General features: G+C 47.5%; 5 protein-coding genes across 7 annotated transcripts; 3 read left to right on the top strand and 2 right to left on the bottom strand.

The window, feature by feature from the left end:
• The first annotated feature begins 146 nt into the window (after positions 1-146).
• chlsn (cholesin) lies at positions 147-5,586 on the top strand. Of its 3 annotated transcripts, none has more exons than XM_079757487.1 (7): positions 147-256; positions 539-676; positions 779-898; positions 3,650-3,834; positions 4,055-4,136; positions 4,781-4,953; positions 5,120-5,586. In XM_079757487.1, exons 2-7 carry the CDS (start codon positions 563-565, stop codon positions 5,382-5,384), a joined length of 939 nt encoding a protein of 312 aa, XP_079613613.1. In that variant the 5' UTR covers positions 147-256; positions 539-562; the 3' UTR covers positions 5,385-5,586. The 3 variants fall into 3 exon arrangements, with proteins under 3 accessions (XP_079613613.1, XP_079613615.1, XP_079613614.1); XM_079757489.1 differs by having other exon boundaries at positions 4,781-4,983; positions 5,148-5,225; XM_079757488.1 differs by lacking the exon at positions 5,120-5,586 and having other exon boundaries at positions 4,781-5,097.
• LOC307090727 (G-protein coupled estrogen receptor 1-like) lies at positions 1,152-3,266 on the bottom strand. The gene is made up of 2 exons (XM_079757486.1): positions 2,960-3,266; positions 1,152-2,632 (listed from the first exon to the last, which is right to left on the bottom strand). The coding sequence occupies exon 2, from the start codon at positions 2,581-2,583 to the stop codon at positions 1,360-1,362; it is 1,224 nt and encodes a 407-aa protein (XP_079613612.1). The 5' UTR covers positions 2,584-2,632; positions 2,960-3,266; the 3' UTR covers positions 1,152-1,359.
• A 399-nt stretch (positions 5,587-5,985) lies between the features above and the next one.
• On the bottom strand, positions 5,986-9,937 carry gnptg (N-acetylglucosamine-1-phosphate transferase subunit gamma). Its single transcript, XM_079757356.1, has 11 exons — positions 9,813-9,937; positions 9,686-9,740; positions 9,535-9,602; positions 9,094-9,148; positions 8,900-8,983; positions 8,720-8,813; positions 8,165-8,279; positions 7,970-8,052; positions 6,490-6,615; positions 6,309-6,390; positions 5,986-6,200 (listed from the first exon to the last, which is right to left on the bottom strand). The coding sequence occupies exons 1-11, from the start codon at positions 9,841-9,843 to the stop codon at positions 6,124-6,126; spliced, it is 870 nt and encodes a 289-aa protein (XP_079613482.1). The 5' UTR covers positions 9,844-9,937; the 3' UTR covers positions 5,986-6,123.
• A 75-nt stretch (positions 9,938-10,012) lies between these two features.
• On the top strand, positions 10,013-12,984 carry tsr3 (TSR3 ribosome maturation factor). Its single transcript, XM_079756410.1, has 6 exons — positions 10,013-10,287; positions 10,687-10,897; positions 11,551-11,744; positions 12,129-12,296; positions 12,529-12,583; positions 12,762-12,984. The coding sequence occupies exons 1-6, from the start codon at positions 10,176-10,178 to the stop codon at positions 12,895-12,897; spliced, it is 876 nt and encodes a 291-aa protein (XP_079612536.1). The 5' UTR covers positions 10,013-10,175; the 3' UTR covers positions 12,898-12,984.
• Positions 12,985-13,355: 371 nt separating this feature from the next.
• pdpk1b (3-phosphoinositide dependent protein kinase 1b) lies at positions 13,356-23,519 on the top strand. Its single transcript, XM_079757323.1, has 14 exons — positions 13,356-13,476; positions 15,175-15,438; positions 15,664-15,706; positions 15,828-15,965; positions 16,151-16,295; positions 16,399-16,493; positions 16,600-16,675; positions 18,580-18,648; positions 18,939-19,035; positions 19,168-19,341; positions 19,440-19,657; positions 19,860-19,917; positions 20,445-20,597; positions 21,027-23,519. Exons 1-14 carry the CDS (start codon positions 13,405-13,407, stop codon positions 21,138-21,140), a joined length of 1,716 nt encoding a protein of 571 aa, XP_079613449.1. The 5' UTR covers positions 13,356-13,404; the 3' UTR covers positions 21,141-23,519.
• The last annotated feature ends 58 nt before the right edge of the window (positions 23,520-23,577 follow it).

Below are 23,577 nucleotides of genomic sequence, written 5' to 3'. Positions count from 1 at the left end.
GATCAAATGTTTAGGTAAATTTCTACTTACGGTTAGTTTTATTAAAACATAATAAAATTCACGGTTGTAAAACAACCAATCCACAGACCAGGATGCGTCGTCCAATCAGCTTCACCTGCCCACGACAGTGACGTTACTTCCGCGTCCACCGACATGCTGGATTTTGTTTCCCATGCTTTCAAAATGATTATTTAGTTCTGCAGCTCTTCCTCCTGACTTTACTTCAGATACGAAGTGGCCTTTGGACGACATTAAGGTATTTAAAGTGAAGTAGACATGGTGTCTGTAGGCAGATTTACAGAGTTAAAACGTTACACTTTGGATCTACATCTAGGTTATATTAACTTATAACGTTATTTTGCCAATTTGACAGGTCGTAGTAGGAATATTATATAAAATGTATTACATATACTAAACATAAATTACTTCATGCTCATTCCAGTGTAGTTTAATTTAGTTGTACATGAAACCTAAAAATGGCAAGTAACCCTGAACCTAAATGATTAATTAGCCCATGATTAATTAGGAAACTTTTTAGTCCATTCTGTACATTAGATAAGCCATGGCTAAGGACAAGTCCAACGGGAGTGGAACCAAGGGGTCGGATGAGGCGGAGTCTGTAAAGAGAAAAAAGGACCGCAAAGTGGAAAAGAAGAGCAAGAAGATGAAGCTGGAGGTACGGAATCACTTGACCGTTTCTCTCGTGGATAGAAGGCAGCTGTTGTATAGTCGAATATCACAACAGTAATATATCCTTTTTTTGTGTTTATTTAAGCAGGAGTCTGAACAGGAGGTTCCTGAATTATTGGTAAAGCAAAAAAAGCACAAAAAACACAAGAAGAACTCCAGTGAGACCAGGGAGGAGGAGGCGGAGGAGGAGAAGGAGGCACCACAGGAGGTAAGGGCTGGACCCTTCATGGTCGCTCTATTAAATATGCTGAAGAACGGGAACAGTCCATGTAATTCATTTTCTTTGATAATTGTTCGGTGCTCCTTGTCCAACCAACCAAGAACTAAATACACACCACTTTATATTAATGTCACGTTTTGTCAGTGTGTCCTTTTGATTTTTAATGTGTTTAAAAATATGTTATTTGGCAAGATTATTGTCAGTTTATTATGCCTGCTTATCAGTCCTGCAATATCGGATTCGTAGAATACTAATTTCCCAATAATAACCACATTACTCATTCAACTTACGATCGGGTGTACAACTTCTCTAAAAAATGAATGACAATTTAAAAGCATGCACTAACCCAAAGAAAATATGAACATCTTTCACAAAACTCAAAAAGGGACTGAAATGCAAACGCAACAATAAACAGCAGCAGCAGAACGAATCCCCAAAGAGAGAGAGTTCTAGCCCTCAGGGGGGTCTTTGAGGGTCTTCTGAGGGTAGATGATTATCTTAGAGAGCTGATTGGAGCGCTGGAGATGCGGTCCGGGGGTCAGAGGAGAGCGATGGGTGCTCTGGTGGCCGGACGCCCGGTGCTGCTTCAGCCAGCCGCTGTTCTGCTCCAGGAAGAGCCTCAGCCGGTCCCGGAAGGTCTCCCCCAGGAAGCTGTAGATGAGCGGGTTCAGGCAGCTGTTGGAGAAGGCGGCGAGGCGGACCACGTGGGCGGCCAGTGGGTAGTCCTGCCACACGCTGCGGTGCCCCCCCGCCAGGCCACGCCCCCCCGCCAGGCCACGCCCCCTCGCCGGCCCGCGCAGCAGGTGCACGCACACAAACACGTTCTCCGGGAGCCAGCAGAGGAAGAAGACCAGGACGGCGGCGGAGATCATCCTGAGGGCCTTCAGCCGGCGGGGCCACTGCTGTGGGCCACTGGGCCCCCGCCGGCTCTGCAGGAGCCTTAGCGCGATCCTCCCGTAGCAGACCCCCAGCACGCAGAAGGGCAGCAGGAAGCCCAGCGTCACCTCCAGCCACAGCACCTGGGACACGTTGGCGAAGCAGAAGTGCAGCTCCCCGCGGTGCTGGGCGTGGGCGAGGGCGAACGGCAGCACGGTGAGCAGGCCGGACGACACCCACACCAGGCAGCAGCTCAGCCGGGCCTGGGCGGCGGGGGGCCGCCGGCCCGCTGCGCCCGTCAGCACCTTGCAGCGGTCGAAGCTCATCCAGGTCAGGAAGAAGACGCTGCTGTACATGTTGACCTGCTGGAAGAGCGCCATGAAGGTGCACAGTGCCGCGTTCTCGTAGTAGCCCCTCTTCAGGTTGAAGACCTCGATCAGCGAGTCGGACACCAGCATGAGGTCCGCCGCCGCCAGGTTCACGAAGTACAGGTCGGGCGCGCTCAGAGCGCCGCCGTGGCTGAGGTTGACCACGAGGATGAGGATGTTCCCCACGAAGCCCAGCGGGAAGAGGAACACGGTGTAGAGGCAGGAGAGGACGAGGCCCAGGAAGTAGTGGTCCTCCCCCGAAGGCTCCTGCAGGATGCTGGAGACGGCTCTCAGAGAGCTGTTGAGCGGTGCCGTCAGGTTGTGGTTGCGTTCAGAGTATTCCTCCATGTTGGCGTTGTGGTCATGTGTCATGGCCTCAGGGGAACCAGGGCCGTGTTGGCGTCGGGGGACCTGGAGCGGCATAAACATGTCTTCTGTTTCATTGATGCAGATCCACAGCTAATGGCTGCTCAGTAACCTAAGGAAGTAAAGTGAGGTGTAGAAGAGGTTAGTTTTGCCGTCATGGTGTCTGAGGTGTTGCCGTCTTTGTTGCTTTTGCCTTAATTGTTTTAAAATGTATTTATTTCTAATTATTATTATTATTATTATTATTATTATTATTATTATTATTATTATTATTTTTATTATTATTAAGATGGAAATGAGTCATCAAATTAATCATATCTGGTTTTCATGATACATTTCATGCTTTTTGCTTTTGCAATAAGCAGCAGTTGTCTGCTCTGTGGATCAAAGTGACTATAGCTAGGGTTAGGCTGACTATAGCTCTGAAAAAGACCCCAACCTGCTGGCGTTAGCCTCGTCCGTGTTGAACTGCATCGCGCTGACGGTTCAGTTGTTGGTCATCACTGTCATGGAGCTGAGAAGTAGGAAGGATAAGGTCCATTCTGTCTTCTGCTTTTCCCCTGCTAGTTAACTGCCATCGTAGAGCAGAAGTGGAAGTACAGGCACGTCCCCTCCTACCATTCAGCATATTTAGGGCACTCTAACGTCCAGATCTTTAGATTGAGTGGAGCTGGAACTTCTTTTGGATTGTAATTTTACCATCGCTGTAATGAGCTCGACTTCGAAGAAAGGTCTGGAAACCTAGAGGAGCGTTACCGGTGAGCAACAAGGGAATGTAGAAAGTAGAAATATGTAAATATGGGAGTCAGGTAAAGGTGAGGGAAGGCTGGAGCCACGGGGTGTTGACACTAAACAGCGGAGGTCTAGGCTGTTATGTGGACTCTGCTGCATCCGTTCACTATCTTTAGTTTGCAGGTTTGAATTCTACCGTGTAGCATTCTGGAGATTTTTTACAGTCTTGATGATAAAAATGAGCCGGAAAAGCATTCAAACCTTTCTGGGAATGTGCAAAAAGACGGCCATTTCCCTGACTCACAGTTATGTTATATAACTATGACGATGGTTATGATAATATTTGAACGTACCAAAGGATACCCCCTGACGAGCAGCATGTGTTGTGTGTTGCCAGGTTACAGAGCCAGCCCAGGAGGGGGAGGAGCTGAATCCCGAGGAGCGCCGGGTTCTCGAGAGGAAACTCAAGAAGGTCCGGAGGAAGGAAGAGAAGGCCCGGCTGAAGGCCGAGGGGAAGACGGTGGAGAAGGCGGCCCCGGAGAAGGTGCTGCCGTCACAACAGGCCTTGGACTATCTCACCTGGTGCGTAGCCTCAGGGCCCTCGCTCGGGATCCTCTGGGTTCATTACTCCATCCATGCTGGGGACTAACTAGGAAACAGGCCGGGTTTGTGGGCAACGTCCACGTTGGTTTGTATTGGAGGTTGAGATGATGTCGTTGCCAGGCTGAGGATGTGGGCCTCTGACCTGGCCTCATGGAGGCGAGGCCCTCAAACGCTGACTTCCTTGTGGTTTGACTCTTAGCTGGAATGAGAACCGCGCCGCATGGAAGTTCCAGAAGCTCAGGCAGACGTGGTTACTGCAGCAGATCTACGACTCTGAGAAGGTAAGCCCTACACCGCTCCACCATAGGTCCGTCCACCATCAGGCCGTCACGGGGGTCAGTAGGTCCGTCCACCATCAGGCCGTCATGGGGGTCAGTAGGTCCGTCCACCATCAGCGCGTCATGGGGGTCAGTAGGTCCGTCCACCATCAGGGCGTCATGGGGGTCAGTAGGTCCGTCCACCATCAGGGCGTCATGGGGGTCAGTAGGTCCGTCCACCATCAGGGCGTCATGGGGGTCAGTAGGTCCGTCCACCATCAGGGCGTCATGGGGGTCAGTAGGTCCGTCCACCATCAGGGCGTCATGGGGGTCAGTAGGTCCGTCCACCATCAGGGCGTCACGGGGGTCAGTAGGTCCGTCCACCATCAGGGCGTCACGGGGGTCAGTAGGTCCGTCCACCATCAGGGCGTCATGGGGGTCAGTAGGTCCGTCCACCATCAGGGCGTCATGGGGGTCAGTAGGTCCGTCCACCATCAGGGCGTCATGGGGGTCAGTAGGTCCGTCCACCATCAGGGCGTCACGGGGGTCAGTAGGTCCGTCCACCATCAGGGCGTCATGGGGGTCAGTAGGTCCGTCCACCATCAGGGCGTCATGGGGGTCAGTAGGTCCGTCCACCACCAGCGCTTCATGGGCGTCTGTCTCCCCAGGTCCCTGACGAGAGCTTCCCGGTGCTGCTGCTGTACGTCGAGGGTCTGCGCGGCACCGCCCGGGACCTGACGGTGCAGAAGGCGGAGGCTCTGGTCAAGAGCCTCGGGGACGGGCCCTGGGACCCGGAGCAGCAGCACAAGATGCAGAGAGCCAGAGAGGTGCTCCAGCTGCTGTCCTGATCCCCAGGGTGGACCCCCCCAGGGTGGACCCCCCCAGGGTGGACCCCCCCAGGGTGAACCCCCCCCAGGGTGAACCCCCCCCAGGGTGGAGCCCCCAGGGTGGAGCCCCCCCCCCAGGGTGGAGCCCCCAGGGTGGACCCCCCAGGGTGGAGCCCCCAGGGTGGACCCCCCAGGGTGGACCCCCCAGGGTGGAGCCCCCCCCCAGGGTGGACCCCCCCAGGGTGAACCCCCCCCCAGGGTGGACCCCCCCCAGGGTGGACCCCCCCCAGGGTGGACCCCCCAGGGTGGAGCCCCCCCAGGGTGGACCCCCCAGGGTGGCCCCCCCACGTCCCTAGGGGGCTCGGTCTGCCATGTGACTATCCATTTTTATATTTTGATGTGGCCACGGTTTCTTGTAACGTATCAACTCTTTATTTCTGACTAGTAATGGACATGTCTAGATGTCCATTACGGATCACAAAGCGGTCTCAGAGCTTTTGTTTCTACAGAGAGAGGTGTTGGATGGATCTATGTTATCTGTAGGGTCTGCTCCTATGGGCCACAGACGGATCCACTAGGACCGCTGTGGTCCCGCTCAGTCCTACGTCTTACAGAGGGTCGCCTTCTGGAACAAATAAACATCATGACCTAAATTGCATTTTGGTTATGGTTTAACTGAGTCTACTATCTGGGACCTGTGGGTACCAACCTTTACACTACTGAATGGTGTTAACTTCCGAAAAACCTAATAACAGCATAATATTGGTAAGTAATTAGTTCACCAGCAACTGGAGATTGAGGTAAATTAGGACGGTTCATTCTTATCTTGGGATATTTACATTTACATGCAAACTGTCCAGCTTGGAAGAGTACAAATCCCCCTGCCTCCCTTCAGGCATTGGGTATAATGAATAGTACTCCATACTGTACATGTTTTCTACACTACAAGAGTGATATAGCAGTTACACCAGCAGGGGGTGTAGTACAAACAAGTTGTAATGTAATGTTTATAATATCTTTAGCCAAACAAATGAAATACAATCATATAGAAAACCAGAATACTAAAATCTTTATTCTCCATGCTGACTCTTTAGATTTAAATCCACATTCAACAAGCTTCCCTTTAGTTTCACAAGTCCTCCGTTACACCACAAAGAACTCCTGAAAGTATCAAAAATAAACTTTCACATCATGTCCAGGAAGCCAGGATCTCCCCTTTGTTGTTGTGGGTTGGGGGCGTTAGCGCCGGCTGGAGCCCTGCCTTCAGGAACAGGGAGAGAGGGTTCAGTCCACCGGCCTACAGGGGGGCTGCCTGTGCACTATGTGGTCGCTAGGTCTTTAGGCGGAGTGCTGAGTGAAATGGACTCACTGCCGGTGGATTCAAAGGGAATGTTGTTTTTGGTGAGGAGCGTGCGTAGTCTTTCCATTTCTTCACTCTGTTTCTGGAAGTCCTACAGGATTTAAGAAGGGTTACTGGTCTGGGATATCGTTGACATTTAAACGTACAGCAGATGATCCAATGAGGTGAAACCCCCTGCCCATGTACGTACCTCGCTACACTCCTGGAGGGAGGTGTGCGTCTTTGGGAGACCGGGGAGCTCGGCTTTCACCTTCACTCTCTGGCTCTTCAGCAAACCAGCATCTTCAAAGATGTCCCTCAGAAGATTGTTGTACCCCTGTAACCAGACGATACATGAGTATGTATATACACATATGTATCCAGTATAAACATGGGTACATAGTAGTGCTGTCAAGCGATTAAAATATTTAATCGCGATTAATCGCATCAATGTCATAGTTAACTCGCGATTAATTGCACATTTCTTTATATACTAAATATCCCTTGATTTCCTGCTGCTAGCCTTTTAATGAGATCAGAGTGTTGAGAAGGACAGTAATAAAATATATTTGGTAAGATGGATATAAGAAGAGACCCGCAGTGAATTCAACCCGGTCCACTTGTAAAACTTCAATAGCCCAGGCTTTTATTTGTTTCAATCACTGAACTTTCGAACAAAACTCTTGCTCATTAAAGGTGGGAAATACTATAACATTTATTATTTAAACCAGCATGAATATTCCTACCGTACGAAGGCGTACACACATTACCAGGCTATCGAATAACACCTACACACACACACGGCGGCGGAGTGGTAATCGGGAGAGCTGGGGTGGGCCGTTAACGTTTCGGGGCTATGGGGCTGATTACTGCGGGATAACAATATTGCGTTTATAAAAGTTTCTTGCAGCGCCGTCCGACAGCCTGAGCTGTGCGCCCACAACCTCTCACTCACTCAACAGCCGTAAGACTCAAAAACTGTCAACGTCGCAACCAAGTCGATTTTGTCTAGAGGGGAGTAACTGAGCGGCCCCTTCCGAAGTGGTACAGCCAAGGTGGTCCTTGAACTGCGATTGGTCGGAAAGAGGTAATGACAATGTCAGCTAATGACAACATTGAACTCTAGTACCAGGCTCAAACAGAGTGACACACAAACACACACACACTTTTAAGGAGTTTTTGTGCGGCGTGCTTGTTGTTTTGTTTCCGGTGTAGCTAGATCCGGTATGGTTTTGGAGTTTTTCTTAAGTGACTAGTTGTTGCTAGACAGCAGGTGAAAAAACGACAATGTTTGCCAAACCAAAAGAGCGTTAATCGCGCGATAAAAAAATTAACGCCGTTAAAATTGGTTTGCGTTAACGCCGTTAATAACGCGTTAAACTGACAGCAGTAGTACATAGTACTAGGAACATGGCCCACAGATTGTGATAGATGTTGTAGAGGGCCAGAATAATGGTCTTAATGGTCAACAACTTCACAACCCCAAACATTTTTTCACATCCACAAATGTGTTTAGACTTCATCATCCCTTATTCATCCATTCATCAAAGGGATTATGAAATCTGTATCAGAGCAAACCCTCTTTCAGCATGTATGGAAACAAACTGCCTCCCCTGTCCTAGGGTGGAAACATCAGCCGTTTGACTTCATGTCTGTCCCGTAGAGAGTTTCTAATCACTGCTGGTCCTTACCTGCTCTGTGATCAGGCCTTCGTAGCGAGCTTGTTCTGCCTCGTCCCATTCCTTCTGCAGCAGCTCACTCAGGGTGGGGTACACTGGGCAGGAAACCAGCGGCAGAACGCAGGGTTAGTCATCTACCAGGACGTACCCCCGACTCAGACTAGACGGATGTTGGAGAGGTACACCGAGAGTGCTCGTGTTGCCTACCGAGGAGGGAGTGTGGATGGCAGACCAGCGGCGTTTCGAAGGTCAGGTGGTAAACACAGGTGCTGGGCTCGGACACGGCGGCCAGCCGGCTGCCCACGCCACACGTCAGGTGGACCTGCAGGTATCACACGCTGTCAGTCAACAAGCCGCCAGGCATCACACGCCGTCAGGCATCACACGCCGTCAGGCATCACACGCCGTCAGGTATCACACGCCGTCAGGTATCACACGCCGTCAGTCATCACACGCCGTCAGGCATCACACGCCGTCAGGTATCACACGCCGTCAGGTATCACACGCCGTCAGTCATCACACGCCGCCAGGCATCACACGCCGCCAGGCCACGACGACACTGGGTGAGGATCAGCTCCCAACGCAGTTTGGCCCATCTACCCATTACTTTTTCTATGACGTAATTATGTGACCATTGTGGTGAAATACCTTAAATTAAGATGAGATTACGCATCACATGTCAGTGTGTCTGATCATAAGATTACCTGCCTTGATATAGGTCAACTCGTTCTGTGTATCAGGGCTGTCAGCTAATGGTCTCACCTTGGTCTGCCTGTTCCGACTGGCGCATGCATCTCCCTCTCTCATCCACATGCCGGTGAAGGAGTTGTTCACCATCTCCCACTGCTGCCAGATCCTGGAGGAACACGTGAGGACAAGGTGAGCTCCATGAGGTCAGACGTTGGCCCCAGCAGTGTTGTGGACCTCAGTGCGGTTAGTTACCCCAGGATTCCACTGTAGGCGTTCCATCTGAAGGACTGTTCATGCTGTGTGACGTTGTGGAATGGACAGAATTCATATTTATACCTGTTAAAAATAGTTGTTATTATATTATAAAATAGTTGTTATTTTTTAATATTTTTAATATTTATATTGATGAAATGGTAAGGCCTCGTGATGTTGTACAGTGAACTTACATCGACTCTATTAAACTAAAACACTTTCCAGCCAAATGATGAAGATGGGCTGGACCTAAAATCATTTTTGAATGAAGGTTAGAGCATGTTCTTCTTTAATGTAATCATATTGAATAGAGCCCAAACAGAATAAAACTTATATCTAACAGAGCATAAGAATAAACATATCTAATAGAACCTAACAGAATGAACCTTATATCTAATAGAGCCTGACAGAATGAACCTTATATCTAATAGAGCCTGACAGAATGAACCTTATATCTAATAGAGCCTGACAGAATGAACCTTATATCTAATAGAGCCTGACAGAATGAACCTTATATCTAAAAGAGCCTGACAGAATGAACCTTATATCTAATAGAGCCTGACAGAATGAACCTTATATCTAATAGAGCCTGACAGAATGAACCTTATATCTAATAGAGCCTGACAGGCCTGTACCGGAGACGGGGGACGGCGTCACTCGGGGCTGTAATCGGCTCCCTTGAGCCAGAATAGCGTTGTTCAATCTACAGAGAAACGGCTGTTAGATCAGACTGAACTCAGAAGAACCCAAGAGGGTTGTGTTTTAAAATATTTATGTATTTATTACCCGAAAGTGTTCGGTTCGTCCACGATCTTCATCTTCCCTGCGAACGCAGGACTCACTAGTGACAGAAGGGTGAACGTTAGAGCTTTAAAGGGTCGCAGCGATAACGGAACGAAGTTGAACTACTTACGGAGGAGATTGAGGTACAGCCACGACCACATAGCGTCAATTAGAGCGGCTATTCATAGAAATACACGCACAGGAAACAACCGCGTTATAACATCGTGTTGCTAAAGGCTGGAGTGATCAGGTGACCGATCAGGTGACCAGTCAGCTGACCAGTGCGCATGCGCTCCCATTTTTCGCTCTGACAAGCCGACAGCTATTTACCAACGCATGTTTCCACCGCGTAGGTAACATAGTTGTTACTAGGATCGAGTTGGACTTGTAAATATTGCTAACTAGTTTGCGAACAGGGACTTACTACTACCAATAACTAACCTCTACTAACTTAACTACTAAGGGGCCAACAGGTAACTATTGAGGGGCCAGCATGGGACGAAAGAAACAGGGTCAGTTTGAAAGCAAGGGGAAGGAGAAAAGACACAAGATGAAGGGAAAGTCCATGGAGCAGTTCGCCGAGGAGATGCAGAGTGCCCTGGCAGGTGAGGCTGACACCTGACCCCAGGTGGTTCCCCTCAGGCTGTCATCCAATCTGTCACCTGGACAGGAGATAACTAACCGCGGCATTGGACTGCATTCCTACTTTCACAATTAATTTTTATTTTATACTATTGAATTACTCTTATTTTAACATTTTACATGTACTTGATTAATACTTAATTGTCCGTTCTCCTTTATTATTGTTTTATTGTTTATTTATTATTTTATCCGACTACATGGTGCTTTTGTATGTGTCAAATGCAGAATCGTAACCTTTGGTATGGATTACATGTACATCCAACCAATGTGTTGGCTTTAGTTGTTTGTCTTTATCGATTTCATGTTGCGTTCATTACTACCATCTCCATCTGGTGAAGAGACCTGTATGTTCTGCCCGTCAGCGAGCCTCCAGCCACGGGAGGACGGGGGGGCTGCTCCGGTGAAGCTGCCGTGTCCCCTCGCCATGTGGGACCTGGGCCACTGCGACCCCAAGCGCTGCACCGGCCGCAAGCTGGTGCGGAAGGGCCTGGTTCGCGGCCTGCGGCTCACCCAGAGGTTCAGTGGCCTCATACTGAGCCCCATGGGCACCAAGTATGTGACGCCAGCCGACAGGTAAACACAGAGACACCTCCTGGTGCATGAGGAGCTCGCTGGATGTTGGATTCACCTCCAATCCACACACTCTGATATTCCATCAATACGATTTAATGGCAGACAAGATCCCTGTTACTTCAGAGTTTGTGAAACATTGAATCCGGTCTTATCAAGGTCATGTGTAGATGGTGAGGAATAAGGTAATGATGGATATTAACGTCATTCGAAACGGTAAGGAGAAGTCATTCTGTAGGTATAAAATTCCATAGAGGTCATTTGTTTTGTCTGAAAATGGTATGAGCAAGAGTAGATAAGTCCTGCTGGCTTCTTTTCCATTTCTACTGATCAGCGACAACAACAACAATCTATCATCTCCTTGTAATATTTGAACAATTATTTATTATTCAGACCCAACCCTGACAATTCTCTAATCTGCTTTATCATCATCTCTGTGCGCAAAGGAAATATCACAATATAATAATAATTGTAAATATATCTGTGTGGGTATGCCAGTGTATAATTAGAGACTGGAGGTTTAAATAGCACAGAAATCCATTTCAACATGTGCAATATGCCCTTATGTTTCAAGCGGATATCTGCATTTATGTTCTGCGATCCACAAACAGCAATTGGTGTATCCTTAATGCGAAATGCAATTTGTCTCTAATCAGAACTATCGTGGCTCAGAATGGACTGGCAGTCATTGACTGTTCCTGGGCCAAACTTGAGGAGACTCCCTTCAGTAAGATGGTCGGGTCTCATCCGAGGCTGCTGCCATATCTGGTGGCAGCCAACCCCGTCAACTACGGCAAGCCCTGCAAGCTGTCCTGCGTGGAGGCCTTTGCAGCCACCTTCTGCATCGTAGGTGTGGCCTGCAATCAGTACAGGATTTTTCATGAATTAAACTGGTATTTTTGTATTTTAAATCGTTTGCAACAGTTCATTTATATTTTGATATTGATATAATATACACTGTTTAGATACATTGTTTATTGAGGACAGAATCCTAGCATTGAACATGAAATTAAGAATCAACAATTTTATGTTTATTCTAAATTAAGGGTTAGGGTTAGAAAGAAATCTTAAAGATTCTTAAAGATAAGAATCTTTAAGATTTCTTATAGATATGGACGATCTTCACTATTTTGATAGATTCATATTATTTTCAATGTGTATTTGATAGAAGTATTTCTTTCTATATGAGATAGTGTTTCTGTAGCAGTCGTGCTGAAGACCTGTCGCTCCTCAGGGTTCCAGGAGCTGGCCGTGCTGCTGCTGAATAAGTTCAAGTGGGGGGCGGGGTTCCTGGAGCTGAATAAGGTCATCCTGGCGCGCTACGCAGCCTGCCGCTCGGAGGAGGAGCTGCTCTCTGCAGAGAAGGAGTACACTGCCGTCCCACAGGAGGAGGACCACTTCGGTAACCGACGGATACTAACATATACATGTCTCAGATTGGACCAAAACCTCTGCAGTATAAAATAAAAGAATCATCACTGTAGAAGATGTGGCTGCCAAAGAAGTAGTACAGTGCATTTCAAAACATACGTTTACAATAGGAAGCTTTTAATATTTTTTTATTTATTTTATTAATATTACCATTTATTGTACTATTGGGGGCAGTAGCCAATAACACCTGCTCTGTTTTGCAGATCCCTTTGATGTGGACTCAGGAAGGGAGAGCTGCAGTCTCAACCGGCCCCAGGGGTGAGCATCCAGACACTGGGGTGAGCCCCAGGGGTGAGCCCCAGGGGTGAGCATCCAGACACTGGGGTGAGCCCCAGGGGTGAGCCCCAGGGGTGAGCATCCAGACACTGGGGTGAGCCCCAGCGTCTGTATGCTCACCCCTGAAGTCTTATTGGCCTCATCTGTCTTTTCTGCTTAGGCCTCCTGAAGAAGAGGAGGATTCTAGTGAAGAGGAGGATACAGATGATGATGATGATGATGATGATGGTGATGTTGTAGAAGAGGACGAGGAAGATGATGATGTTGATAAAGCAGAAGATGGGGAAGACAAGTGATGTTTATAAGATGTAAGGGAAGTAAGCTAACCTTTTGGGTAATGTTCAAAGTAAAACACATTTGTAAATAAACAATTTATGTTTTTAGATGTCTGCGTATTATTCTCTACGTTAAAATTGTAATATGTGTGAATGGGCAAAAAATATTGGCATGAAATAAAAATAAAAATGCCAGCAAAACTTCTACTTTTACCAGTACTGTTACGAATGTGTTACGAATTCACAGGATTTGCGGAAAACGGTGAAAATAAAACATTATTGAAAGTCGGCCATCGAATCGTAACAAACCAATAACGCAACGTTATTATGGAATGGTCGCCCAAAGTGCGATGTGTCATGGTATGAGTAAAGGGAGAAAGGAGCCGAGGAGGGTGTAAATGTGGCGAGGGGGCGTGCCCGAGGGCGGGGCCAGCTGCCCAGGGGGCGGGCCGTCCGCTCTTTGCGGTAACATTGTTGTGGAACGACGTCACAGCTCGAAAATGAAGGCGCAGAGGCAGCCATTACTGGATGTTCTCTAATTATTTTATTCCTAATAAATACTCGCGGAAAACTTCCATGGCAAGAGCCACAAGTCAATTGGCAAGTATTGTAGTTTCCCCGTGTATGAGTCTTCGATGGCAGTGCTTCTGGGGTGGGATGTGATGGACAACAGATCTAACCCTAACATCGGGCCTCGAATAGCTAGCAGGAGCAGCTAGGAGGAGCAGCTAGTCGCTATGACGAGCCAGCACAACAGCTAATGTTCACTTCACCTAGTGACTTCAGCACCTGCTCTAGTTCGGTTTTTAGGGTTCTCTCAATAGTTGTTGTTTTGTGTGACACATGGCGGGTCGCGGTGGTTGGAGGAGGTTAGCATCGTAGCTGCTCTGAGGTTAGCATCGTAGCTCTTCTGATGCTTCATGGGTTCCAGCTTCGCGCTTCTTACGACGCGGAGCTAACGGGAATTAGCCCTGGTCGGGGCTACATGTTATCAAACATTTCAGTAGTTTGACGGCAAGATAATTCATGTTTCACAACCGCTAGGTTTGACAATTTTTGGGAAGTGAAGTCCAGGTCCGGGTGGGTCGGTCCCATGTCGGGTCTCTGAAGCCGACGGCAGGTCGGTGAAGTTTAACTCGCTGTCAGCGGCCGGCTTCTCGGTTTACAGCGCTAGCTCATGTTAGCTCGCTTGTGATCTAACGCTACGAGCTCGCAAACAAACTTTGTTGAGGCCTCATGATCATCTAGTCGTCCCGGTGCCTCGTTGACATTCATAATCCTGCTTCTTCCCGGTGATGGGGCCGAATACTCCACTGAGAGACGTAGAGAGAGTCGTGGGTTAATGACCACACCTTTCCACCAGTGATAGTTTAATAACCAGGAATAACAGGCCGAGAAGCCTCCTCTAGTGAGACGACCTTTCAGACTAGTGACGGTCGGACTTATTTAGCACAAAGTTTGAGGTTTAAAAAGAGAAAACATGGCTATCAGCTAATCTATCAGACCGTCACATGCAATAAGAGTTGGCATCTCGGGGAATGTATTCGCCAGATTACACATCCACGTATTTTGTTTTTATTTCGTGAAACAGATTGACTAGTATGGAAACAGCAAGCTGCTGCAATGATCAGTCAAGCATTTGTATCCACAGTTTCTCCTCTTGGCCCTGCAGGGTGGGACCGGTGGTGTATGGACTCGTTTAATGGGCCGTTACTCAGTGTTGTCTTGTCCACCAAGTTTCCAATCCTAAATATTAGTCCCTCATTCGACTAATAAATGAATGGCTTCCTGACAAGAGGCAAAACTTTTCACTCTGGGGATATTACGTTTGTTTAATCCAAATGTCATATATCATAATAGCACGTGAATATCTTGTCATGCTTTAATAAACCTGTTTATTGATCACTTAAACTTAGTTACTTAATTTTGGGACAAGGGAAGGCATTTCGGGCACTCTTAACCTTTTTATTCATGTGTGTGTATAAGATAATTAATTAACTATTAATTAACTATTAGGATATGGGTTTGGTATCTCTTCCTATGTGTCCTATCATGCAGATTGGTTCAGGGCTCTCAGAACTAGTTCCTTGAATATTGACATGCTCACTTAGCCATAGCTAAGAACTATACTTACTTATGAATTCCAAGTAATTATGAGGCTTTCACTGGCTGGGCTGAATGTTTAAAATATCTAAAGGAGGTGAGTTGAACGGGACGCCCCTCCAGAGCGACGGCCTGAATAGATTCCTGCGTGGTTGCCGCTCCGTCCCTAACGACCTCCTTCTCCTCCCGTTGCAGTATGATGTTGTGCCCATTCAGACCAGCGTTGTCATCTGTCCCTGCCCACATCCCTCAATGGTAAGAAACCAGCCTGACTCCTGCTCGCCACTTGCCATCCCAGGTGCAAGTAGCAGCCTCTGTCCCAGCATGGAGGCCCCGTCCTCGGAGGCCAGGGCCGCGGAGATACGCACCCAGACGGCCATGCAGGCCTCCCAGCCTCGCAAGAAGAGGCCTGAGGATTTCAAGTTTGGCAAGATCCTGGGAGAGGGCTCCTTCTCGACAGTACGTAACCTGCATTCCATTGAGCCTCTGAATCAGTGCTGGATTGATGTTGTTACATGCAAGCATTCTTGTGGTCAAGAGGCTTCAGTGAATCATCTGCAGTTCATCTGAGGTTTACTGTGGTTAGGGTCCTCACTGTGGCTGAGGAGGTGATGGGCATGTTGTCAAGGCGCATAAATAGAAATCCCAGGTGATGGATTGTATCCTTCTGATTTGTTTTCAAAGGTTGTCCTGGCAAAGGAACAATCAACGGGGAAGGAATATGCAAGTAGGTAAAATCTTCTGTCTGGACATGTGCTGAGTAGCAGGTGGCCCTATGTCATCTCCTGTCTCCTTGTGGCTGACGGCTCTTATGTGTATTGAACTTCTTTTCTCAATGTGTGTTTCAGTTAAGATTCTGGACAAGCGGCATATTGTGAAGTCCAAAAAAGCCCAGTATGTGAAAAGAGAGCGAGATCTGTTGTCAAATCTAGATCACCCATTCTTCGTCAAACTCTACTTCACCTTTCAAGATGACGAGAAGTTGTGTATCCTTAAACAAAGATGGCATGCTGTGTCTTGTGGAGAATGACTGAAAAACATGCTGTTCTTTTCAAATTGCTCTTTCAAAAGGTTATTAAAGTTCCTATGACTGCATTTGAGCAGTCGTGATTACAGTGTATTAATCATGTAAATGATATTTTATGCGTGTTTACCTTAACACTTTTTTCAGATTTTGGTCTTAGCTTTGCTAAGAATGGGGAACTTCTAAAATACATTCGTAAAATCGGTTCTTTTGATGAGACTTGTACTCGATTCTACTCGGCAGAAATAGTTTGTGCTCTAGAATATTTACACAATAAGGAGATAATACATAGGTAAGATGATCAATCGTCACATTGAATCTTGTTAAACCATTACTTTGTCATGTATTTATCTTGCTGAAGAGCTTGCCTCGCTCGTATGTCTGTTTCATAACAGAGATCTGAAGCCAGAGAATATTCTACTGAGTGAAGATATGCACATCCAAATCACAGATTTTGGGACTGCAAAGCAGTTAACTGACAGTAAGCAATGTAAGTCGGAGCACCGTGACCAGCCTGATACCTCCCATCAGTCTTCTGCACCGTTTCTCTACCACTTCACTTTCATTTTGATTCAATCTTCTGCATTTTCTTGCAGCTAAAGCCAACTCCTTTGTTGGGACGGCCCAGTACGTCTCTCCCGAGCTGCTGACAGATAAGTCGGCCTGCAAGAGGTGAGGCATCTCCATCCGTGTTCCACTCTGCGTTACGGGACTAACAGGAACCTCAATAACCATGGAATGATTATTAAGTACCTTCTGGTCCAATGTAACGTCTACCTACTGGTCCAATGTAACGTCCACCCTCTGGTCCGATGTAACGTCCACCCACTGGTCCAATGTAACGTCCACCCTCTGGTCCAATGTAACGTCCACCCACTGGTCCGATGTAACGTCCACCCACTGGTCCGATGTAACGTCCACCCACTGGTCCAATGTAACGTCCGTCTTCTGGTCCATTGTAACTAGGGATGTTAACTGATGCCCGTTTGACCGATGGTTGACTGTATCAACGTTAACCGATCAAAATGTCGCTTGTCCGTTTAAAAAAAGATGATCAGATGAGGTGACTTACTGGAAGTTGGACAGACACGCGTCTCTGGCCCACTGTTTAATTTCTCTTCAAGTCTTAATTATTCCCGCATGCGAGCGGCGAAGAACATGATCTCTAAATTATTATGGACAGTAGACTAAACGCTATAAGACTACAGTTAGCCATCTCATTCCAGGATCTTCTGCGTGAAGTGAATAAAATTATCCCTCACACTCAATTTTTCCATCTCCTCCAAACTAAACAAGTGGCGTCTCTTCGGAGCTGTCATTTTCTTAAATGAGCAGCGGAAATGTTTCAAATGAGCTCCTACCGCTGCCCTCTACCGATTGGCCCCTGGTGAACCCCGGCAGGGACTCGACTAGGGCTGGGTATTGCCAGGTACCTCTCAATTCAATTCAATTCTTTAAGGCTTCATTCGATTCGATTTCGATTCAATAATATAATATTCTAAATATTATTTAGAATGAACGATTTCAAAATGAATTAACCATTTCATTGTTCTTTAACTAGCAAAAAGGGAATACACCATTGTATAATATTGTTCCTGAGCTAAACTTGCAGCATAAAAGTAATAATCATAACATGGACAAAAATGTAAAAGTGCGTGTACATAGGCATACTCGCTTCTAGATTACAATGACTGAGTATGCTTCTTTTTGTCTTTATTTTTAATGGAAATAAAAAAAAAAATCTAAATCGAAATTGCATCGAGAGCAAATAAATTGCAGTGCATTGATGAATCGATATTTTTACCCAGCCCTAGTCTCAACCAGGTCCGCGCCATCTCAGACCATTTGGGGCGTTCAAGCCCGCTCTCTACACACGGTCAACTTGCAGTAAGCATGCCTCGTGTTTCAATTCAAACACAGGTCGTGCCGCGGTTAGAGCCACTGCCTCTCACTCAGAGAGAGTGTGAGTCGGAGGCAGAGCGGGAGAGAGATAAGCAGAGTTACGAAATAGCAGGCGGCTGGCGCGGCTCGAAATGGCTGTTATTTCAAATAGCACATTATAATCTGATCGGTTAACCAGTATTAACCGGTTAATGAGGCTCGGTGGTCGGTCAAGAATATTTTACATTTTCGCCATCCCTAATTGTAACTTCCACCCACTGGTCCAATGTAACGTCTACCTACTGGTCCAATGTAACGTCCACCTACTGGTCCAATGTAACGTCCACCTACTGGTCCAATGTAACGTCCACCTACTGGTCTGATGTAACGTCCACCCCCTGGTCCAATGTAACGTCCACCCACTGGTCCGATGTAACGTCCAACCACTGGTCCAATGTAACGTCCACCCACTGGTCCAATGTAACGTCCACCTTCTGGTCCAATGTAACGTCCACCTTCTGGTCCAATGTAACGTCCACCTACTGGTCCAATGTAACATCCACCCACTGGTCCAATGTAACATCCACCCACTGGTCCAATGTAACGTCCACCCACTGGTCCAATGTAACGTCCACCCACTGGTCCGATGTAACGTCTACCTACTGCTCCAATGTAACGTCTACCTTCTCTTACAGTTCAGACCTTTGGGCGCTGGGATGTATAATATATCAGCTGGTCGCTGGGTTACCGCCGTTCAGAGCTGGGTAAGTTTTACTGTCCCCATGCATAGGGTCCATGTGGATCACATTCTAGACCGCATGTTTGTTTTATATATATTGGATGATTTATTACTAGGAGCGTAGAACAGAACATCAAAACCATGGGTCAAGATGGAGCTAAATGTTAAATATTTTGATGAGAAACTGAGTGATTATTCATGTTATTAGTGTGCACCCAGTTCGTGCCAAAACCTTCCTCCATTACTGTCAGTCCCTGTCACTTTACTCACATTAACTCTCCCCCCATCTCCTCTTGCTTCACTGCTCGGCTGCAGAAACGAGTACCTAATATTCCAGAAGATAACAAAGCTGGAGTACGAGTTCCCAGAGAAGTTCTTCCCCAAAGCCAAGGATCTTGTTCAAAGGCTTTTGGTAGGTCATGTTCTTTAGTTACCAAGCAGAACCAGGTTAACGTACTGAAGGGAGCATGAATCAAACTAACAGACCATAACGGGTGGGTGAGGAAACCTCCATGTTGACATACATCACCGTGATCTTCTTCAGTCTCTGGACCCCTCTATGCGGATCGGCTGTGAGGAGATGGGGGGCTACGACCCGTTGAGACGGCATCCCTTCTTCGAGACCACGTCCTGGGATGACCTCCATCTGCAGTCGCCTCCCAAGCTGACACCATACCTGCCCGCCATGTCGGAGGATGACGAGGACTGCTACGGAAACGTGAGATGCTGTGGATTCATTGTGATGGGTTTGAGGTGGAAAGGAAGACGGGAGCCAGTAGGCGTGTCCAGCTGCTAACCCTCTCTCTGGGCCCGCAGTACGACGACCTGCTGAGCCAGTTCAGCAGCATGCAGGTGAGCCAGTCCAGCTCGTCCCACTCGCTGTCCGCCCCGGAGTCCCTGCCCCCGCAGAGGTCCAGCAGTAACATCGAGCAGTACATCCACGACCTGGACAACAACTCCTTTGAGCTCGACCTGCAGTTCTCTGAGGAGGAGAAACAGCTGCTGCTGGACAAACAGACAACTGGAAACCCCTGGTGTGTGTGTGTGTGTGTGTGTGTGTGTGTGTGTGTGTGTGTGTGTGGAGCCCTGAGCAAACACTAGGACCTCATTTGAATTGTTTTGTTGCTTTAAAATATGATCATATTCTGAATATAGAGCTACATGCAAATGTATAGGGGGGGAAGTATGTAGTGTGTGTATATTGATTGGGTTTTTGTCTGTCTTCCCTTTGCACAGGCACCAGTTTGTTGAGAATAACCTGATCCTCAAAATGGGCCCAGTTGATAAACGAAAGGTGAATGTTCTCTCGTTTTCTAATGGCCTTTGAGTCTTTGTTTCTTTAATTACGATTTACGTTAAAGGCATAGGCCTTCTGGCTAGGGTTAGGCCTTTGGGCTAGGGTTAGGCCTTTGGGCTAGGGTTAGGCCTTTGGGCTAGGGTTAGGCCTTTGGGCTAGGGTTAGGACTATGGGTTAGGGTTAGGCCTTTGGCTAGGGTTAGGCCTTTGGGCTAGGGTTAGGCCTTTGGGTTAGGGTTAGGCCTTTGGGCTAGGGTTAGGCCTTTGGGCTAGGGTTAGGCCTTTGGATTAGGGTTATGCCTTTGGGTTAGGCCTTTGGGCTAGGCCTTTGGGTTAGGGTTAGGCCTTTGGGTTAGGCCTTTGGGCTAGGGTTAGGCCTTTGGGTTAGGGTTAGGCCTTTGGGTTAGGCCTTTGGGCTAGGGTTAGGCCTTTGGGTTAGGGTTAGGCCTTTGGGCTAGGGCTAGGCCTTTGGGCTAGGGTTGGGCCTTATGGGGCCGGGGTCTGAACCTATGACATGCTCCGCAGGGTCTGTTTGCCAGGCGGAGACAGCTGCTGCTCACCGAGGGCCCACACCTGTATTACGTGGACCCGGTCAACAAGGTCCTGAAGGGGACCATCCCCTGGTCCCTGGAGCTGCGGCCCGAGGCCAAGAACTTCAAGACCTTCTTTGTTCACACGGTAAACAGAGACACACTGCTTTAGGATCGGAAAGAGATCCTTTAGATCCTCCATGGAAACATGTGGTGGTCAAGAGTATAGGTTCAGTTTAGAGATGACCTTCATGTTGTAGGCTAACCCTGTATGGCTGAGACGGTGGGCCTGTTTGATGGCTGTTATAGATGATGTAACCTAGAGCAGGACCAAAGCTTTTGTAGGATAGGAGTTTCTTTATCTTTTAGTGTCAGCAGAGTTCATAAAAAAATGTGGTGATCCTATTACCCATTACATAATGGTCCTTTTCCACTGCATCTTTAATGCTCAAATAAAATGTAGACACAATATTGATTCTCAGCTGTTGACATGATGTTGACATGTTAGGTTTTATAAGGATGTAGGGTTGAGGGTGAGTAACCGGGTTGTATTTTATTTTTTCTTTCCCCCTTGCAGCCCAATCGAACGTATTATCTAATGGATCCCAGTGGGAATGCTGACAAATGGTGTAAGAAGATCCAGGAAGTCTGGAGAAAGATCTATCAAAGCCACCAAAGCCCTGGCCTATAGGGTTGAGGCTCCTCTGTGGCCCCGCCTCCTCCCTCTTTGCTCCAAGGCCAATCACTGAGCAGAGTAACATCCTCTTTAGTGTCCTTCATCACCGCTATGTAAACACTCTTTTTAGAGACGCTGGCATCTAGACCTTGTTAGTTTTTTTCTGAGCAGAACCATGGGATAATACACGATGGATCCAGAGTGTCTGCTTGTTCTGTGCTCCGTGAGGCTTGTATTGCATTGGTCCACGTGTGGATGATGAGACTGCTTACCCTGCACATCTGCTTCTCATCCAACATGCAAGGGAAAGCAAAAAGAAAAGTTGTCTTGTCTGTAGAACCACAGGCTACGGTACCCTCCGACTCCGTCAGGTGCAAGGGCTGGTTTCCTGCTGCTATGACGACTAGAATCAGTCCAGCTCTGTGTCCAACTGAGCGGATACAGTATGATACTTCAACCATATTCTTATCCTTCATTGTACGTGTAAGGAGTATTCAAAAAGCCCATTTCTAGAGCATATATACTACATAGTCGCTGCAGATGTAACCTGATCCCGGGTCAGGGTTAGGACTGGGGCGGGCTCTCCCCTGACCCACCTCTCCCCCCGGCCTCCCTGCCCCGGGGGCCGTGTCCCCCGGGGGCCGTGTCCTCTGGCTCTTGGTACTCCCTAGTCCAGTTAGGGTCTCCATGCTAGCGAGCGGGCGCTGGGACGGCGCTCATCTACTAAGGTTCTGTTCTTCTAGTGGGAGCTCTCCAAAGACGGTTGTGGATATATTGTTAAAGGGAGCGGGGGACCATGCCACTAGCTCTGACTCTTCATCATAACGTGCTTCGCTTTCCTGCACGGCCTGTCCTGTAGCGCAGTCTGCCTCACTCTCATAGGGCACTGGAAATATCCTTTATACAAGTTTTGAATCGTGGGTATTTTGACCTTTTTTTTTTGTGGCAACCATAGCTCTTATTATTGACTGATCTGGCTGTTCTGTACCATCACTGGCTCTTTTCTTTGTGGTTTGAATATTTACCTTTTTTTGGCGGGATTGTAGACTCAAATTTAGTTTGTCCTGAAAGAATCTTTATGCTGACCCCCCCCCCCGATGTCAGACAGGAAGAAGCCTCCTCAACTCTCACGTTAGAATCTCTCTTCAACCAGCGGTTGGAGGCCCTGGATCAGACGGACAACGGTTGGGTTCCTCCTGAGGCCTCTGAAGGTTCCTCCTGAGGCCTCTGAAGGTTCCTCGTAGGTTCCTCCTGAGGTCCTCTGTAGGTTCCTCCTGAAGGTTCCTCCTGAGGCCTCTGAGGTTCCTCCTGAGGGTCCTCTGAGGTTCCTCCTGAGGGTCCTCGTAGGTTCCTCCTGAGGTTCCTCGTAGGTTCCTCCTGAGGGTCCTCGTAGGTTCCTCCTGAGGGTTCTGATGTTATGGGGAGCGGCCCGACTTGGCTCGGTTCTCTCCCCTCGTTACATTTGGCCCGAGGAGTAAATTGAGCAGACGATTTAAACCTGTGCTTTTGTTAAGAAACAATGTTCTTTTTGAAGCTTTTTGTTTTCACCGAACGTGAGGTCCTCCATAAAGGGTTCCCCCCCAAAGCGGTCCCCCCGGCCGCAGGGCGTGGGCTGGGGAGGAGTCGGGACGTCGGCCCAGAGCCAGGGGCGCAGACTGGGAAGTCATTTAAAGGAGATCTGATCCAAAAATACCCCCACAGATTAAATTGCTGTATCTGTCTTCAAAGTCAAGTAAACACTATAGAAATGTGTTTGCCTCTCTTGCTAGAAAATTGTATGAATCATTTTGGCGGAAGTTAGTTACATTGTTTATGGAATACTCTACCTGGTTTGTAACTGACTAGAACTGTGATGTACAGACGATGTATTATTGAAATCTGAAGCAAGTAATGCAATGATATTAGGATACAGTTTTTGTATTTTTATTCTTGTATAAGGTTATTTGATGGCTATTGTTTAGCCTCTAGCTCATTGTGTTATTTAAATTCTAATATATGAATCATATTTGGATTGAAGTCATGTTCAGGGGCCATGTTGTGTATGTATTGAGATGTAAAGCCTTTGAATGTGAATAATTATTGTAAACTATAATATTTTACAGCTTTTTCTTACTATATCATATACATTTTCTATTTGCTCAGTGATTTAACCATGTTTCTGATAATTTAATGAATCGGTTCATCCTCTCTGATTATTTGTTCGCTAGGTCAGTAGATGTTGAATGAGGAATTTTCCACTTAATGCTTGGTAGTCCAGTAATTAAAGCATGTAGGGATTTAGGCATACAAATAAAGTCATGTGTCCTGTCTTCTGTTAACAACAAAAAGCAACAGCGTTCACTGATAACGGCGTCTCAACATTTGCAACATGTAAATAAAGTACCAGCCCATCAAGAGTGTCTTATTTTGTGTCGTGTAAATAAGTTCCGACGCATCACCATTGCCCATATTT

Source organism: Pollachius pollachius, assembly GCF_949987615.1.
Source record: "Pollachius pollachius genome assembly, chromosome: 19".
NCBI lineage: Eukaryota > Metazoa > Chordata > Actinopteri > Gadiformes > Gadidae > Pollachius > Pollachius pollachius.
This window is presented reverse-complemented; position numbering and strand designations above follow the sequence as displayed.

Excerpts from the sequence above, each read along its gene's own strand:
- chlsn (XM_079757487.1), top strand. The coding sequence starts at position 563 with ATGGCTAAGGACAAGTCCAACGGGAGTGGAACCAAGGGGTCGGATGAG. Across the intron at positions 899-3,649 it reads AGAAGGAGGCACCACAGGAG|GTTACAGAGCCAGCCCAGGA; the intron begins GTAAGGGCTGGA and ends GTGTGTTGCCAG. Across the intron at positions 4,137-4,780 it reads AGATCTACGACTCTGAGAAG|GTCCCTGACGAGAGCTTCCC; the intron begins GTAAGCCCTACA and ends CTGTCTCCCCAG.
- LOC307090727 (XM_079757486.1), bottom strand. The coding sequence starts at position 2,583 with ATGTTTATGCCGCTCCAGGTCCCCCGACGCCAACACGGCCCTGGTTCC.
- gnptg (XM_079757356.1), bottom strand. The coding sequence starts at position 9,843 with ATGTGGTCGTGGCTGTACCTCAATCTCCTCC. Across the intron at positions 9,149-9,534 it reads GACGCCGTCCCCCGTCTCCG|GTCCAGCCCATCTTCATCAT; the intron begins GTACAGGCCTGT and ends AAATGATTTTAG. Across the intron at positions 6,616-7,969 it reads AAGGCCTGATCACAGAGCAG|GGGTACAACAATCTTCTGAG; the intron begins GTAAGGACCAGC and ends GTCTGGTTACAG.
- tsr3 (XM_079756410.1), top strand. The coding sequence starts at position 10,176 with ATGGGACGAAAGAAACAGGGTCAGTTTGAAAGCAAGGGGAAGGAGAAA. Across the intron at positions 10,288-10,686 it reads GATGCAGAGTGCCCTGGCAG|CGAGCCTCCAGCCACGGGAG; the intron begins GTGAGGCTGACA and ends TCTGCCCGTCAG. Across the intron at positions 10,898-11,550 it reads TATGTGACGCCAGCCGACAG|AACTATCGTGGCTCAGAATG; the intron begins GTAAACACAGAG and ends GTCTCTAATCAG.
- pdpk1b (XM_079757323.1), top strand. The coding sequence starts at position 13,405 with ATGTTCTCTAATTATTTTATTCCTAATAAATACTCGCGGAAAACTTCC. Across the intron at positions 15,707-15,827 it reads AACGGGGAAGGAATATGCAA|TTAAGATTCTGGACAAGCGG; the intron begins GTAGGTAAAATC and ends TGTGTGTTTCAG. Across the intron at positions 19,918-20,444 it reads GCCCAGTTGATAAACGAAAG|GGTCTGTTTGCCAGGCGGAG; the intron begins GTGAATGTTCTC and ends CATGCTCCGCAG.